This window comes from Artibeus jamaicensis, unplaced genomic scaffold, assembly GCF_021234435.1.
Source record: "Artibeus jamaicensis isolate MK-2021 breed Jamaican fruit bat unplaced genomic scaffold, CSHL_Jam_final contig_233, whole genome shotgun sequence".
Classification (NCBI taxonomy): Eukaryota; Metazoa; Chordata; class Mammalia; order Chiroptera; family Phyllostomidae; genus Artibeus; species Artibeus jamaicensis.
Window position 1 is genome coordinate 31,137,779 of NW_026521486.1, and position 19,194 is coordinate 31,156,972.

At 36.0% G+C, this 19,194-nt stretch overlaps 1 protein-coding gene across 3 annotated transcripts in view; it reads left to right on the forward strand.

Moving 5' to 3' along the window:
• The window catches only part of SLCO1C1 (solute carrier organic anion transporter family member 1C1), a 41,845-nt gene extending 27,744 nt beyond the window's left edge, over window positions 1–14,101 (forward strand). For 2 of the 3 annotated variants that reach the window (XM_037136595.2, XM_053661948.1), the window contains exons 11-15: window positions 2,799–2,964; window positions 5,652–5,836; window positions 8,009–8,073; window positions 9,815–9,932; window positions 11,439–14,100. In XM_037136595.2, the coding sequence (XP_036992490.2) occupies window positions 2,799–2,964; window positions 5,652–5,836; window positions 8,009–8,073; window positions 9,815–9,932; window positions 11,439–11,661 (757 nt within the window). In that variant the 3' untranslated portion in view covers window positions 11,662–14,100. Of the gene's footprint in view, window positions 1–2,798; window positions 2,965–5,651; window positions 5,837–8,008; window positions 8,074–9,814; window positions 9,933–11,438 lie in introns of all 3 variants that reach the window. The other variant, XM_053661947.1, reaches the window with a different exon arrangement.
• The last annotated feature ends 5,093 nt before the right edge of the window (window positions 14,102–19,194 follow it).

The window sequence follows — 19,194 nt, forward strand, 5'->3', positions numbered from 1 at the left end:
GCTTTCTAAAATATTCTCAACAATGGCAAAGAGTTAACCTTTAAGAGTAACTTTGCTATTAGAAGCAGCCAAAATAAAATTAAATTAAATTAAAAATAAATAAATAAATGGCAACATCACTGGGAAAGTTCCCTCTCTTCCAGCTTGAATCTTTTTAAAGAAAAATTTCATTCGGGTATAAACATTCTGGCATATTTGATGAAGCTCATCCTATAATTAAAATTTTAAACAACTTCACTGTCAACACACCCTTCATTAAACATGTATGCAACTAGTTTCTGCTTCCAGATTACCCTAGGTGATAAATTCAACTTACCTTCATTAATATGAAATAATTGGCTCTATAAAATACTTGCTCTCCGGAGATTATCCTGAGTTGCTTTGTGCCCCAAGGCTGTTTTGATTCAGGACATTCAAATAGCATTCTGGACAACACTGTACAGAAGCTTTACATAGGGCAGTGGAAGAAACCTTTCTTCTGCAATAATGAGAGTAAGTCCGATGTGGTTATAATTTGTCACTAATAAACATGAATTTGAGCAAATTACCTGCCCACTGTAGACCTGCCTTTCTTGATCTGCCAATTAAGAAGTTGTTCCAGATGATACCAATTCTTTTCAGCTCCAACCTTCTGTGATCACAGCCCTATAGTATTCACAGTGGCCTGATTCCAGGTCTCAAAGGCACATATTTGTACTTTCAGATACCACCAAACAGTTAATCATTAATGCCTAATGGGAGAAAATAGAATGCAGTAGTCCTATATGACTTCTCAGGACACCTGGTTAAATACCTTTTCATTTTGTTTGCAGACATCTCAGAGGTCTTTTCTTTTTACGTTTGAGGTCCAAATGCATAGCAGTTCTACTAAATAGAATTTTACATCGGTAATGAAATTATGATTATCATTATTGTAGGAAACAATCTGATGACTCTCACAGGGAGGCATCAAAATGACTGATCTTTTCTCCAAAAGGGCTCCATTTTTCTTTGATTGATTAACCTAGCAGAAATCTTGCTTCTGAGCCTACCACGTACCAGGAATTGGTTTTGGTGCTGGGGATACACAAGTGAATAAAACAAATAGTCTCTGCCTTCACTCAAAGTGCACGAAAGTATGTGTTTTTTTTTAAGTGCCTCACTTTTTTCATAACAAATAAAGGAGAGGGGAGAATAAGTAAATAAATAAATTCAAAGTGAAAAAGGAAAAAATGAATTATTAAAGGCCAATAAATGGCAATGAAGGAGCAGATAAAGAGGCGTGCCATTGTATAACTACATCCTTAGAAGAATAAAGGGATACAAATAGTGCAAGAAGAATGAGCATAGAGATATTAGGTAACTCAGGTGAGAAGGAGAAATAGAAGTGAGGGAGAAGGTACACTGGGAGAGGTGAAGGAGGACAATACAGAGAACGAGAGAGAACAAGAGAGAAGACCATCAAAAGTAGGTCATGTTAACCATTTTTAAGAAGCCAGCTTTTTGAGGGCAGATATTTTCTCATTCGTATTTGTAACTATCTTCTCCCAAAGCAACTGCTTAGAAGGTTTTTGATATTTTTATGAATAAATGAATGCCAAGTCATTTTAAAAAGCATATGAAACAAAGTCAAAAGATATGAAAGAGCACCACACAGAGGGAGGATACCTGGGCCAGAGAAAAGTTGGACAAACTGGTAATGTATTTATTAGGCAGACTTACGCTGATAGGTTACATAGTCCTACAAATATAACAAATTTGTTGATATTTTGACTTTGGCTGGGTTTTTTTTGTTCACCATACCATTAGCAATGCCAATTTTACTGATGTTTATGCAACTCTGAAGGAAATTTACACTCAATCCACCGACAGTGCATTCAAGTATGAGAGGGGACCCCGAAAGACCCAGAATTATCTTCTGGAGGCCGGGCCCCTGGTAGTAAAGCCTTCCCAGACTAGGTGAGTGTTCTAGGAGCCCATCTGTATCAGTGGACCAGCTGCCATTATTGTGAGAGGCATCATTCAGCTTCAGTGGATCTTTTCAATGTGTTTGCCCATCATAAAATGGGTGATTCTTAAAATCACCCATCATAAAACAGTGCAGTGTTCAGCCTTGCAGAGCTCAACAGTTTTTAATCAAAAAACAACATGACTCTCATCCCCCACCATCCCTATTCATATGATCTCACCCCAAGTAACTTTTTTCCCATTTCCCTGGATGAAAAAATCCTCAAAGGAAAATGTTTTGCCAGTGTGGAAGAGGTAAAACAAAAAAACAGCAGAAGCACTAAAAGGCATCAGAACCAACGAGTTCAGAAACTGTTTTCAGCAGTAGAAAAATGTCTTGATAGGTGTGGTATATCAAATGGAGAGTACTTTGAAAGTGACTAAGGTTTAAGCATGCAAGAATAAATACACAATTTTTATAAATTAATTCCTTTTGGGCGGTCACCCCTGGTAATGTCATAAATTGCTCTAAAAGTTTATTTTTCTGCCTTGTTAGCCATTTTCATACATCTTTAGAGAGAAATATGTTAGAAGGTTCTAGAAATGATAGATATTAATAAAAGCCATAAGCCAAGAACTATATATTATGTGAAGTTAAAAACATCTATAGATAACTTTCAAGAAAAAGCTATTAGTCATGGACGAACTCCCATTTAATGATCAGAAGCTGATGTTTCTGATGACAATCGTGTTTCCAAAAGGCAAGTTTTGTTGGCAGTGCCATTTATATCCTTCCAGAACATTGCTTTTTAAAAATATGAGGGTGCTGCCTGCTAAGAGGTAATATGTTATACTATTACATTTCTTTTCAGAACCAAACCTGTCTCTTATCATGAACGAGCTCTCTTTTCAGATTGCAACTCAAGATGCAAATGTTCAGAGACAAACTGGGAACCCATGTGTGGTGAAAATGGAATCACATATGCCTCGGCTTGTCTTGCTGGTTGTCAAACCTCCACCAGGAGTGGAAAAACTACAGTAAGAAATCTTCTTTGAAGTGTGTGCCAACAGGCCTGCTACAACAGATAACTCTACAGCTCCATGGGGGGGCTCTGGGGCCCACGGAAGCAGACTGTACTCATAGGAACACTGGCTTTTACTCTGCATTTGTTTTTTGTGTGGAGACAGCCAACATAGAGAAACTGGAGTTGTGGCAAGAATTAGGCTAAGATTTAGAATCATGGAATGGAGTGGAGGAGTTCTGTAGCTCCTCTCATTTTGTCTAATTCTCTCATTTTGCTTTTAAGGAATATTAACCTTGTATGAGAAAGCATAAATCATAAGATTGTACAATAAGATCTGTATTGGCATCCGTATCTGCTGACCCCAAGACCAGTGATTTCAGGGACAGGACCAGTCAGAGGTCAGTGTTAGGAAGTCGAGCCCTAGAGGTCGAGACCCAGGGGGTCAGGAGTCAGGTTTTGAGAATGTTGATGGATCTGGGACAGCTCTTCCTGAGAAATCAAGCAATTTCTGTAATAACGAGTCGGTGGCTGGAATGAAGGGTTTTGTAGGGTGGAAAAGGATGATGAGCTTGGAAATACAGATAGAAAACCAGTTGTGAAGGACATAATTACTCACAGACTCACCCCTCTGATCACACCTCTGCATTCCTGTCTCACACATGGACTTCCTCGTATTCACTGTGGGTACCCAGCAATGGTCAGACAGCTCTGTGCTGTGGCTGGTGAGGTCTGCCTGTATTCGACAGTCCTCGAGGGTTGAAGGTTAAACACATATGTATTTACACATGCTTATCAATGATACAAGAATGCTTAGGCAAACACTTCTGCTAACACAGAGTCACACTTGTTGATTTTTTCTCTGTTTACTGTTATCTTGACATTTTATTCAGAACAGAAGAGTTTGGTGGCTAATGATTGGAAGGCTACCCATCCATCTGAAATATGACTTTTCACCATCCCTCCCTTTTCACCCTTCTTTCCTTTCTCTCTATTTTCCTTTTGGCCACTACTCTTTTGCTCAAACTGCTTGAGCAAAAGTAGTTTCTTGAACAAACTTCGTTTACTGAAGACATTGTATGCCAGGGACTAAGAGAAGTGTTTTTAAAACAAAATTGCATTCCTGGAGTAAATGGGTATTATTTTGTTTGTTTTCCTCATGTGAGAACTGAGGCACTAAAATACAAGGGACTTCTAGAAATCACATATCTAGAGAGAGACAATCAACACTCAAACAATTTTTACCTAACATTAAAAAAGAAATCTATGTTGCTACTCTTTCTTGAAAAGTAAATACCACTTTTATTTCATTATCTAAAAATTTACTGTGATTTACAAGCTTTTCTGTGATAAAAATAACAACTTACTATATATACATACATACATCAAATTTACAGAAATAAACTGATGAGAAATTATAAAGTTGCCTCTCTTTCCAAGATTTAGTTGAGCTTCATTCACCAGGGTTTTTCTCCTAGTAACAACTATAAATTCTGCCATATCCTCAAATTTTTTATTTATTTAGCATCTTTATTGAGTGCCTGAAATGAGAGCCCACTTTAGGCTCTGGGTGTGCAGTGATGAGAAAGCAGACAGTTTCTTCCATGGATTACATTCTAGTGGGGACATATGTTCAACATAAATGATTATATGATACTCCAGTAGGTAGTAATAAGCCCTGTGAGAAAAGGGGGGTTAGGATGGTAAGGGTGGCGGGGGGTATTATTTTGAATGATGGGCCATGGAAGCTCTCTTTGATGAAATATCAGGGCAGGGACTTGAGTGCATGAGCCAGCCATGTAGCCATCTGGAAGAGCTGCCCAGCAGAGATGACAGCAAGGCCATGGAGCAAGGGGGCTTGTTCAAGGGTTGACAAGGGCATGGTGGGAGCTCATGAATGTGGCTGAAGCAGGAGGAGAGGAGAAAAATCACTGAGCAATTAGTTATGGGCAGGATCTATGGGCTACATCATAGCTAGTGCATAAGCCACTTTAAGGATTTGGGATTTTATACAAGTGTTATAAGAAACCCAGAGACACAGACAGACAACTGTGTAGTGGTTACCAAAGGGAAGAGGTTTGGTGGGGTGGTAGAAGATAAAGGGGACCAAGTTACATGGTGATGGAGGCAGTTAAACCTTGGGTGGTGGGCTCACAATGCTACATACAGATTGTGTATCATGATAATGTACACTGGAAACCTGTGTGACCCTATTTACCAATGTCACCCAATAAATTTAATAATAAATAAGCCATTGGAAGGTCAAGAACAGTAATGTAATTTGACTGCCATTTGTAAAGGCTCACTTTGGTTACTGTGTGGAAAACACAATAGCTGAATGAGTGGAAATAAGTTGAGCTTAAAGAGACCACTGTGATAATCAAGGTGAGAATTATGGTGGTGTAGACTTGGAAGTGGCAGAGAAGGAAACAAGGTACAGTTGGATTTGGTTGAATTTGCTGGGAGATTATTCTGTGGGATCAGTAGTTTGTAGACCAACTATCAGTTGTTTGGATAATAAAATGTTACCTCTAGAAATTTTGCCTTTTTAATATATTCTAACAGAAAAATATAGAAGAATATTTTTATTGTTTATACAATGCATGTATATCATACTATGAAGTCTTTTAAAATACATATTTATCTTTTTAATTTTATTAAAATTTTACTTCAGTAATTGTACTTTTCCCTGTCTTGTTACAGATATTTCATAACTGCACCTGTGTGGGAATTGCAGCCTCAATGTCAGGAAATTTCTCAGGCATGGTGGGCAGATGCCAAAAAGATAATGAGTGTCCCAAAATGTTTTTGTATTTCCTTGTAGTATCAGTCATCACATCCTATACTTTATCTTTGGGTGGCATACCTGGATACATACTGCTTCTGAGGTGAACACTGATTCTTCCGCCCCAATTTTAATATCAGACATGCCATAATCATCTACAGCAGTGGAATTATCACGATTCCTCATAGCCCTCTCAGGAAACTTGTCCAGCATCCTCTTTATACTTTGATACTTAGGTTTTTATAACAAACATGAGGTTGAATAGAAGTTTTCCTAGTTAAAAATGTTTGCAAACCATTGATCTGGAAAGAATGTTAGTGCCTACATCACCATTACCACTCAAAAAACATGGTGTGCTATTACTAATGTTGGTGGTGTTAACTACTAGAATAGACTAAATGTGTTTTAGATTAAACATGATTTCACTGAATGATGAATAATAGAGTTTATAAGATTCTTGAAATGGTCATCTAATGCTACAGTGTTATGTGCTTTTTACTTTTTTAATATATTCTTGCTCTTCTTACTGGAATTATCTGCATGTGCGCGCACACATGCATGAACACTGGGAGGGGCACTTTAAGGGCTTTTGGATCAATTGAGGATCCTAATCTATGAACGTGGTGCCAATGATGCCAAACATTTTTGCTTATAAAAACTCTAAAAGAATTGTTGATATTGTGTACCTCTGTGCATATTTGAGTGGGCATCTAAAAAATTTCTTATCATAAGTTTAAATAGTAACTAAGCATTGATTTCCAGTATATTGTAAATATTTTCATTTAAAAATATAATTATTTTAAATATAGGTCACTCTTTTAAATGTAACCAATGAGATCTAAAGAACAGTGATTAAATAACCAATATCACCTAATTTAAAATCCCATGAAAATCTTTAATAGTCAAAATGTTGCATATTTCTTTCTTCTCCTTAAAATTATATCTTCACTCAACTTCCCTATAGACTTTCCTTTTGTTGTAATATAATTTAATTGGAACACTTGTTATTAGCTCGTCTTTCATAGATCTCTATATTAATGTACATAAATTAAAATTTTTCAATTTTTTATAGGCTGTATTCTGCATAATTTTTTCTGATTGAATTAGCCTTTCAAATCTTACTCTTATACAGTTAATCAGAGTAACCTAAAAAGGTTACAAATGTTTATATATTTACTACAAAAAATCAAATTTTATCAGAAACTAATTTTTATGAGATGAATTAGGTGACTTTTAAATTAATTCATATAGCTAAAAATGAATATTAAGTGTTTAAAAAATGAGAGTAATAAAAAGTACTGTATACATATTTAATTTCCCACAGTTTATACTATGGAAATTGATTAAGAAAGACAAACAGAACACAGGACCTGCTATCCACAAATCTGATTTTTAGAAAAGGGTTTAAGGACATCACGAGATGTTTTCAAATGGGAGCATGGGTTTGAAAAGATGGGAAATCATTGTCCCAGAGTTCTCAGGCCAGGATCGCTCTTTTGGCATGGCTGTTTTGTCATGATCTTTTTTTCCTGTGCCAAGTAGTTAATGGGCCAAGTGAATAATCAGGCTACTGGAGGAAGAGTTTTCCTCACCACCAGTTCCTCAAAGGAGCCAAGAAGGAGCTGAATGTCTTTGGATTAAAGGAGAAAAGTTGTGTTTCTTGCCTCTTTTAAAGCAGAGACTAAATGAAATTATACATATAAGTGGAATTTAGCATCATGGTTAACACTCAATAGTATATATTATGTCATCATTTTTCTTACTATTAAAATGACAGTCCAATCAGCAACAGCTATTCAGTCATACTAGGATGCTCTTATTATTTTAGGTCCTCTTGACCTCGGCTGGAAAATTCAAATTCCCACTGTTTAGCAAAAATACTTACCATGCCACAGTAACTGTGATTGTGTCCATCCAGATCAGTATGGTCCTGTGCTTTCAGACCAGAACCACGAAAACTAGTTAAAGGTTATTAATTTTTTATTGTTGCCTCAAATTCTTGCAATCTTAGAAGATTGCATTTTTTTCTGTCTTTATTGTTTGGCTGATTATAGAGCTGATTTACCTTATAGTAATATTAACTATAAATTCCTTGATGTAGTGCCTTCAATTTTGCATAATTTGCCTTCCTTATGCTAGGACACTAGTGGGGTCTCCATAAATGCTACTTGAATTCTAACATCACTCCGTGTGTGTCAAGTAGATTATCACTAATGTTACTATTCATTTGAATGGAAAATATATAAAGTTGTAATAGTGCTTTTATTGTTTTCAGGTGCATTAAGCCACAACTTAAGTCTTTTGCCCTGGGTATCTACACTTTGGCAATAAGAGTTCTTGGTAAGTATAATGTATGTTTTAAGTATGGTAGCCATCACAGGGGTATTTGGAATATTTTTCTAAATATTTTTATAGAATTAGCATGCATGACTAAATGATGTAAGTGGTTAAGACCCTATTCTTTTTAGGTCCTTTCTTTCTTTATTTCTTCCTTTCCTCCTTCCTTCCCTTCACTTTTCTCCTCCTTTGTTTCAGAAATATATCTATTGAGAGCCAGTGCTGGGCCCATGTTATAATAAGATGAATTTCTGAGAGTAATGATACTTTTTTGCTTTACAAAATTGTCTCTTCCCACATTGGTCTATTTTCAAAAAATCCACTGCTATTATAGGAGAACCTTCTGAGAGAGGGGCAAAAACATGAATTAGTAAGAAAGCCTAAAGCCTATATATAATTTTTTCAGTTATTAAAATGGAAGGCATGCTTTTGAACTACTCTCAATGCTATAATATATCATTTTGGTGGAAAGGTCTGATCATTCAGTCAAAGCAGTATGGCTGTGATTGGATGGTGTTTTAAATGTAATTGGAATTGTACCAGATTTATCAATATACATTAATTAAAATCCATAGAAAATAGTGTGAATGAGTCAGATAAGTTTTCTGCTCTTACTAAGTTTATATTCTAAAGAACGAAGTGAAACAATCATAAAAAGTTTCTTGGTAATTTAACAAAAAAAGAATTACCAGGAAGGAAAACAAACTCAGACATTTAAAAATCTAAAACAAATTTGGTTTACAAAGATCTGAATATAAAATAGGCATAGCATATGAAGCTACAATATAATCCTGATAATATTGGAGGGACAATCCCCTCCCCTTTCACTGCTGATACCCACAAGTCTGATCTCTTTTTCCGAGACCTTGAGTATTTCTTTGTTCTTTGTTGTTGTTTTTGTCTTTCTCTGTCTGACCTGACTTAATATCTCTTAGCATGAGTATGTATTCCTGATGGAGTTATAAAATGCATTGAATGGCATAGCTGCATGCTTGGAAATGTCATCAGTTAGAGATGCACACTGAAACACAGAGAAGGGAACTGACATGATGTGTGAGATTTCAAAACCAAGTTTCAGGGATTAGGGGAGCTGGGGGTCTGGAAATAGATGACACAGGCATGACAAAATATTGACCCTTGTTGAAGTTAGTAACGGCACATGAAGTTTCATTATATTATCCTCTCTGATTTTGTGCATGTTTGAAAATTTGTCATTATGAAAATTTTAACACGCATACAGAAATTTGCAAGCATTTGAATTATTTTTGGCCCTTCACAAGAGCAATGGAAGTTAGATATCACCTAAATGTTTTTAGGTGGCAAATAACCCATTAAATTGAACCATATATAAAGAAAGAAATTTTACTTAGGACACCAAATAATCCAAATTGACTCTTAGATTTATTTAACTAATTGCTTTCTTGGTTCATGGGACTTTATGCGTACTAGAACCAGCTAGCTCTTTCTTGAATCCAGAGTCCTTATCTTCTTAGTATATAGAGAGAAACCCTTGCAAATTATTTCCTTATGTAAATTTCCCTTAAAAAAAGAAACATGCCCTCTTTCTTCAGAGCGTCTCTTGTCATCTGTTGGAGTGGCATGTTCTGCAGATGCCCTGGTATCTCCAAAGCAGCCATTTTTGGACTGAAATTAAGTAGTTCCAGATAACCATTCATTTGAAGATAACCAAAAAGATGTATATATATGTATATATTTTAGCAGCAATTATTTGTTTTTCTCACAGCAGGCATCCCAGCTCCTGTATATTTTGGAGTTTTGATTGACACTTCATGCCTCAAATGGGGATTTCAAAGATGTGGAAGCAGAGGATCCTGCAGATTATATGACTCGAATGCTTTTAGGTACCATATCAATCCCACTCCCACAGCTCACTGCCCTCCTCTCTCAGGCTGTCACAGTGCAACTGGCACTGAAAATTCCTCATGTAGTTTCACTGCACATTCTGTTTTATAGGATAAAACCTGTTATCATTTAATTATTTGGCTATACCTTTAAATTTTCCCCATTCCTAATCTTAACTTGCTTTTCTAATAAATAATCACTTTTTTAAAAAAATGACAAAACTCCAGAATAGTGCAGAATTCTGAAAATTTATGCACACAAATGAGTAATTCCCTGAACTCAGAAGCATTTAAATTTAGGTCACATTTTGGGCTTATTTCTATTCTTTTTCAAACTGAGCCAAACTGTCCCATTTGCGTCAGCTGTAATCCCCCTGGGCAGGAGTTGAGTTGGCCCTAAATTTATCCGGCTTTTATTGCCAAACTGATGTTCAATTATTCCAGTACTTGAAATGCATAAAAGTAAAAGGTTTTCTCTGTGAGTGTGAGTGTGTATAGGGCTGAGGGACATGGCTTTTTCACTATGGCATCATTCACTCCAATTCATCAGACATTTAGTCCCCTTATTGCTTAAAGCAGTGCTTCAATGGCTTGAAAGCAAGTGGGAGTTTTTTAGATTTTCAATCTGAGCATTTTCTGGAGAAGTAAACCTGGTGCTGAGCCATATAAGTTGAAAGTGGGATGTGAAGTGAGCCAACCATCTCAAATAAGTTTGTTTGATTTAATAGGCTTTGATGTAAAGTGAGAAATTTACTTTGGTCTTTGAAAGGGACCCGATTTGTGAGGAGAATTCAGCTTTGCTCACATGTGCTAAGGCACTATTCACTTTAATGTAAAGATGGCGTAACTCAATCAGAGAATGTGCGTCCATGTACAGGCGACCAGAATGAGTCATTCAACCTGTCCTTCCATTGCCTTCAGTCATGTCTTAGGACAGAATGCAGAACTAAAGGCTTCTCATGGAAGAAACTAATTTAAACCTCTGGTTTGTTCTTAAGTCATTCTGTTCTACTGAGACCTCCGATTCCCCCTTAACATTGCTTCTTGCAATTTTATTGTAAAATTGAATTTGGGCCAGGTTCAAAGGTAACTACAGAATTTATTATTCTAACCTAGAAACGTTTGAAAGTGAAAGGGGCACTATAAAGAATTATCCTGGGACAACACTAGCATATACTGGCACTGTTTTTGGCAAAACGGGACATGGTCACTTGAACAAGGGAATAGTTTACAGAGAGGGCAGAATTGATTATGTACTTAGTAGTAACTGAACATGATGACGCTACTAAAAAATTACTTGATGTAAGCACAATGTTCAGAGGAAGGCCTTTTATAGCCACCGAATCTGCACCCTTGAAGAAACCATCCTCATCACAGTTTTTTTTTTTAATTTGATGGATTGCATCGGTTTTGATATTTACCAAATGGTACTGTTACTTTTCTTTCACATTTTATTTAAAGTCTCATAGTTACAATAATTAAGACTGAGATTCTCTCTTCTTCTAGACACATATATCTGGGACTAACTATGCTGCTGGGAGTAATGTCCATTTTCTTAAGTATTGCCGTACTTTACACTTTAAAGAAAAATTATGTTTCAAAGCATAGAAGCCTCAGAACTAAGAGAGAGAGAACAATGACATCTACGAGAATCAGGAAGGAGAGTTGTGCTACGAGTGACCTCTTACTGCAACCCAGCTGCTGGCCAGCCAAGGAGACGCAGCTTTAGAAAAGTGATGTCTTGTGCCATCTTTTCCATTTTCTGGAAATTCTGCAAACCAATTAGAATCAATGTGTACATTCTGTATCCTTTTGAAAAAATGTCTACTTTGTTTTTGATACTAGGTATTAGATAATGCACCTCATAACAAATAGACTTAATCATATTATAGAAAATATAGATAATGAAGGTAAAACTTTAATTTATATGTCAATCTCTTATATTATTTACTCACTCCACTTCATTTACCTTGTGCCCAATGACATATTAGTTATATTCCTAGTAGAACAATTGTCCCTATAGTCTAATAGCTATATGTAAAATAATTTTTATGCTGAGATACTTATCTAGGAAAAGAGAATACTGTTAAAAAAATGAACCACATCTTGGCCTCTTTCAAACATCACCTTAATGATGTTGTTAGGATAGAACCAGAACACGTAGAGAAAATTTTCATTATAACCTTCTCCTTTCTTTTGAAATACCATCACTGATGTAGAAATGTATAGAGGTAAATGATCTTGGGGGATTTGAATTTTGGATAATTAGCTTTTCTGCCATTCATTACATGTGCTTTATGTGTGACATTTTAAGTGACCATGGTTGTAAAGTAATAAAATTAATACAAATGTGCTTTATTATTCTTCTATGAGTTCAGTGGATTTAAAAATAATGTTAAATACAATACTGTCCACATTACAGTTTATGTAAGCAGCTCCAGACTTGTGCACACAATGTCATTCTAACACACATCTGAAAGTTGAATTTCGAAAAGTGTACCGTAAACTTAGGTGTTATAATAGGAAGGCAGAGCGATGGGTTGAGGGGCCTGCTTCCCGCTGGTGCGCTCCCTGGCTCCTCTCACAGGGCCCCAGGGCTTCTGCGCAGCGGGCTGCTGCTGGCATGGCTGTCAGAGACCTCTCTGTTTCTCTGCAGCTGAAAAAGGCAAGACAGGCATTTCCTCCTCGCTGGCTTTCCAGGGCTTCTCTGCCTAAATATAGTAGGTACAGGAGTCCACCATCTTTAATTTTCAGCTTCATTAGACACTATGTTTTTTTTCCTCCATCACAGCTGCACAAGAGGGACCTGCTAGCCCTCCCAAGAAAAGCAGACTTAAGATGGAGTTCACCCCAGTGGAGTCTTGAAATTGTACAGTTCTAAGCAGCCTTTAGAACAAACAGAACAATCAACAGGGTACTTCCAACAAAGAGTCTTTTCCAGGTGTGTCATGGAACCAAATCCAACAGGATTGCCCAGCTCAAAAACATAGTACCACACAGAGGAGGACTCAAAAAAAATGCAAATGACATGGTGTGCAGTCTTCTACTTATTTGTTTCTTTATATACCAGTCCTGTGAATGTGAATGGAAAAGCTGGAGATGAAAAGTTTGGGGATGGAGAGTGGAAAAATTTCCTTGAAATACATATTAATTTTGTCATTTTATTTTAATTAGCAATGCAAGGATTTTTTTATATTTTACTACTTTTTAAAATTGAAAATAGGTTGATGTTTTGTGTCCAGCAGGCCCACTTCAGACCTGTGGCTGCCCTAATAATTTGTAAGCAGGAATCTTTTTTGTCATCTGAGTATCAATCTTACCCATGACAAATATTTACTGAATGGGTAAGTGAGTACACTTGTCAAGAGTCTTCTTTGTAGAGGTATAATTAAAATTCAGGTTCCTCATCCTGTCTCCCACATCCTCTGTTTTTCAAAGCGTTTTGTAGCAATACCCTGAAAAATAACTACTTTGCAAGTAAACTTTAAAACAGAATCCTATCCAATGTACTCTTGAATAACTTAAAAAATAAAAATTGGCATAAGGGAGGATTTTTTTCATAAAAGCACTGAATGTCAGTGAAAAGAAGGCATGTTTATGCATAACCGTTAATTCAACCGTGGAATTATATATGCTAAACTCAGCTGTACGGCATAGGAGGGCATCATTTCCTGGGGAATCGAATGTACTAAAAGGAACCTTGATTTTAGAGAAGTGAATTCATCTGACAGAAGCAAGCAGGCTTATTACTCCTCAGAAAGAACATGACTTTTTAAAAACCAAACCCCATTTCCGAGGTCAAAAATATCCCCTCAGCGCCAGAGTCAAACATTAGAGGTAAGGCCTTGACTGATGTGTGGGATCCCACAATTGCTCTGCATTCAATGGGCCACTTTATTTTCTTATTCTAGAGCCATAGCCCCTAGAGTTGAGTAGCACCTCAAATGAGCATCTGATTCACTTTAACCTACAGAAAAATAATGCTCTAACAATATCATCTTATAAATGGAATAATTTAGATTGGGTTAAATGATTTGCTGAAGGTGGAGGCAGGCAGATTCATGCTGGTTTCTTCCATCACATCACTGTGCCTCTAAAGTAGGTAATAAAAACAAATCATCTAAAACCTCTAAAAACAGCTGGAAGAACATTTGTGACCATCAGCATTTAAGAAATCTCCACTCGAATGTTATATATTTATATACTCATCTATAAAAAGAGAGTGAAAGAATAAATTGACTATAATGCATTCTTGGGAATAATAATTATTTTTATAACTTTTATAGCAACTATTAAATGTAACAATATTCAGCATTTTCTTTATGTGTGCTGAGGGCTTTAGGCACATTATCTCAATTTCAAAGATCAAAAGAACCTGATGTATTAGGTATAATTACTGATATTTCCAGAGGGAGAAACTGAGGCTTAGAGAGGTTTAGTGACTAGTCTGAAGTCAGCAAGTTCTATTCTAACAGTTGCATTATGCCTATCTTAATCTATATCCAAATTTGCTGTCTTCCTTTAACTTTCCTAAATGTTCATTTCGTATATCTACATTAGGAAAGTTTCAGCATAGTAAAGCATGTCCAAGTTTTTTAAAAAATCAAATGGTATAAAATGATTTAAAATAAGAAGTAACAGTCTTTCACCCCAGTTTCACTCTGTTCCTCAAGTGCAATTACTTCTAACCAGTTTGGTTTGTTGGATTTTCTGATGGTTACTTCCATATCTTTAAATATTATGCACATTACATTTTCTTGAATTATTAATGTGAGGCACTGTGTATTGACTCTCTACTCCAAGAGTGTCGAGTTCATTTTCACTGGGGGCTATATCAGCCTTGTGATTGCCTTCAAAGAGCCGAAATAATTTTAGGACTGTATGAATATAACTTTACATTCAGTCCTTTGAAGGCAACTACAAGGCTGATGTGGCTATCACTGAAAATGAGTTTGACACCCCTACTCTACTCTGATAGATAAGAACTAATGTCATTATTCATTCCCGGTTGGTCTTCCCCTGTTATCTGTGCATACTGAGATCACTAGTATGAGTTCCTCAAATGTCACTTCAATACCTCCATTCATTTCTTGTTTAATAAACATGAAAAGTATCATGTGTTACCCTACTTGGCAAAATGAAGTTCTTAAAATTCTCTCCTTTCCCACCAAATGGCCAAACTTTTGTCCATCTTCCTCTTTCTGGTAGCTGTACCTTTACTCTTACATTGTCAAAGAACATCATTTTTAGTCAACTCTCTTAACACTAGATTTAGGGATGTAGGAAAGGCCTGAATGGTTATGATTAAGATCAGCTCCATCTACTGCTGATGCCATAAAATTTACCATTAGAAAAAAGAATGAATATTGAATGTAAACTATAATTGAAAAAATGAGAATAAATACAATAAGTAAAACATAAAGAAGAAAAAATGAAAAAGAGGGGAGATTAACTATGTTAAAGAAGACCTACAATGGCCCTGGCTGGTGTAGCTCAGTGGATTAAGCATGGGCCTGTGAACTTAGGGATCGCGGTTCGATTCCCAATCAGGGTACATGCCTGGGTTGCAGGCCCTTCCCATCAAGGGACACACGAGAGGCAACCATACATTGATGTTTCTCTCCTTCCCTTGTTCCCTTCCCCTCTAAAGATAAATAAATAAAATATTTTTAAAAAAGAAGACCTACAATGAATCAGGCACTAGAGGTACATTAATATATTAAATATTAATAAATGTAATATAAATATTTTATGTTTGAATAATTTTGAGACATGTTGAGTTAGTAATAACTGTCATATGACTTCAAAAATCCCCCAGATTCTTTACTATGATGATATATAATGTCAATCTTTTGAAGGGGATGTGTTAGGTATAACTATAACACTTATTTGGCATTAAATCCACTTTTTTATTAACAAGGGTCTAACTAATTTTCAATACAATATATTTGGAAAACACAACTTTTAACCTCATTTTTAATTATTTTCTATCTTATCAGCTTGTGGTATCAGGATTGTGCAGTTTTATAAAATTAACTGGAAAGCTATTTAGTTTTTAATACTTTGGAAAAGATTTTATAGCATAGGGATTATCTGTTCCTTTTACATTTAAAAGAATGTTTCAGCCTTTCTAAGAACCTCATTAAAAAGTTTTAATTAGTTATTGTCATTGTTTTAAAACATATGTTTACCGATTCAACTTTCAAAATTTAAATATTTTTCTAGAAAAATCTTACAGATTTTTAAATGACACTTTTAATTTTATAAAGCTAGAGCAATTAAGCTTAGGTTTATTATTATACTATTTTCCCATTCCTAATATTGTGTACTTGGATTTGTCTTTTTTATGTATTATAGTCATCAGAAACTTATTTCATTGAAATTTTCAAAGAAGTGATTTTGGATTTCGCTGCTCTGCTACCTGATTGATTACTTTTTGTGTTTTACTTTAACTATTTTCTTCCTTCTGCTTCCCTTCAGCATGCTTTAAAACACATCTGTACCTAAATTCTTGACTTACAGGTTTATAACTCTATGCTCTAGCTTGGTAATGAAAACGATATACCTTCATGGACAGCTTTGTTTATAACCCAAAGGTCTTCCAAGCTGCAGTCCCAGTGATGGTTTCCTGATTGACTACAATGGCATTCTTGATGTTCTATTTTATTCAAAATTCCTATTGCTCAGTAACAATGAGTTAAAATTTCCCTGTGTTTGGGTACTTTACTTTTTAAGCTTATCTTTTAATTTTTAGATTAATCATACTTATAATTAAGATATGTCACCTACTCCATTTATCCTTTTGGAAATTTATTGAGAGTTGAAGACCAGAAACCATAAAGCTCCAAGATATATGATACATATAAATATCATTGGATTTTGTAAACAGACAAGAAAAATGACATAAGATATATCAAATTTTGAAACTTTATGGTTTCATGAACCAATGTCACCCCAATAAATTTAATAAAAAAGGAAGCATCAACTTGGAAAAGGACTCAAAATGATAACCTTTCACAGATACTTCAATCACCTCTGAAGAAACACCTCGAGAATCAGCTGAACAAACTAAACCAAGCACAGACTGTGGTAAAGAAGGCTAGTCACAGTATTAACATGAAACAACTAGCTGTTTAGCTAAGGCTACTACACATAGGATACAGTGAAAGACCCTAAATAACATTTTTAGAAAATAGAATAGAATATTTTAAATTATAGTAACAACACATGACTCTGGAGGACTAGAAGTAAACTTAATAGGAAATATTTGGTATGCATATGTTTTTTTAACACTGTAACATTTTACTGAGAAATGCAAACCATGGTCCTGATAAGAAGACTCAGTATTACAAGATCAGTTTTCAAAGTTGATACATTTTCTTTCATTTTTCTTGTATGTTATAAAACCCAATGATATGTACATGTCACATATCTGTAGTTAGAATTTGCTTATGACATTCTGCTCTTCAAAATCATTCAGCACCTCCCACCATTTTCAGGAAACCTCAGAATCCTTTGGTAAAGTGTGACTTCTCAGGACCTGGTCCTTGACAACCTCCTCCCCTCCATCCTCCACAGCACCCCCAGCTGAGACGCTTCACCTAGGTCCTCCGGCCTACGTGCAGTTGCCTAAAGGTGCTCTTTGTATCTGCTACTGTGTCTGCCTAGAAAACATTTCCCTTAGTTCCTTCTTTCACTTTTTCACCAAGCTCAAGGCTTCTTAAACTTCACTGTGTCTATGAATCACCTGGGAATCTGGTTTGAAAGGCAAATGCGATTCCATATTTTGGAGGTGAGGCCCGAGATTCTGCCCTTCTGATCAGCTCCACAGAGCAGCAGTAGGTACTCTGGGCAAGGACCTCCCCACTACTATGCCCTTTTGACAGTTGAGTTCAGTGCCTCCAGTCAATGTTTGCTGGATCTCACCCTTGCAGTGCCCCTATATACTAGGTGTTGTGCTAGCGGAGACTTTGAGGAAGAGACTGTTTTATCAGTTCATTCTGTCGTGTTCATCACCTCACACATACAAACTCAGTACTGAATAAATGAATGAGCTAATAATGTGTGAAAAATAAACTTCATTTAGGAATTAAGAATAGGATTAATAAAAGCACACCATACGTGGTTCTTCCTGACGTTTCTGTCAGGAAAGAACTTTACTGAATTCACATCAGAAAGAATTTGGCAAGAATAGAATAGAGGAGAAGAGAAGAGAAAATAAATAGGTTAACTGTTCTAAAGATTTTCCCAATCATCAAAAATTGTGAAGATACTAAAAAATGCCACAAATGTCAAAGAACAGTTTTCTACTACCAAAGTAGCTAGGATGTTTAGTGTACCAAATGAGTGACATGTTGTCCAGAAAGACTCAATTTCAATTTAGACATGTATTTCTTTCCTGCAGCACTTTTATATTTTAGTCTGTAAAGCATTTTAGCACATACAGTTTTTCTCTTAACTCTACATAACCTAAAAACCCAATAATAGTTCTTTCTGATTATGAATTAAAAGCCTAAGGTCATAAAAGGATAATGAGTTTACCTCACCTGCTAAAGTCATAGGACCAGGTATTGACAGAGCAGCAGCTTAAACCCAACCTTTCTGATACCAAGTCCAGAGTTCATTCACCTTATCTGATTAAAACTTTTTCAAAGCCCAACTTAGCGGAGATGGTGGTATTTACAGGGTATCATATCCACAAAATGTAGTTTCGATTTTGATGAAATCACATTTTCGCCTCTGTTCTACAATGTTGGCCTTTATTTAAGCAACAAAATTAGTTTGCCTATATTATTGTTTTCTACTTTTTCTTTCCGGCCTAGATTTCAGGCCTGGCTAAAATGATTGACTTGTGGGGAAATAAAGAAAGTTTGGTAGCTCACACCTGGCGAAGAACCCCCAACTGACATTGGGGCTAATGAACACAGCGCACCTACTTCCTAGTAATCAGAGGATCAGCCCAGCAGGAGATCTCTGCAGTGGTTAGCTAACAGATCACAGGAGCAGGTCTCACAGTCCACAGAACAAGTTACTTCCCAGTTATGCTGAGATTGCTGGATGGGTGCCCTGACTCCTGGTCCTGCGATCTCTCTATTGAGACCTGTCATTGGCCGAACCAAGTTGAAAATCAAGACATGTGAATTATAAAGTAGACTCAGCCGGGATATAGACTGGTCTGAAGAACTCCAATTACTTTTTAAAGAAAGCATTCAAATACTCACAAGACATAGCCCGTAATTTTGGCATTATATATATTTAACGT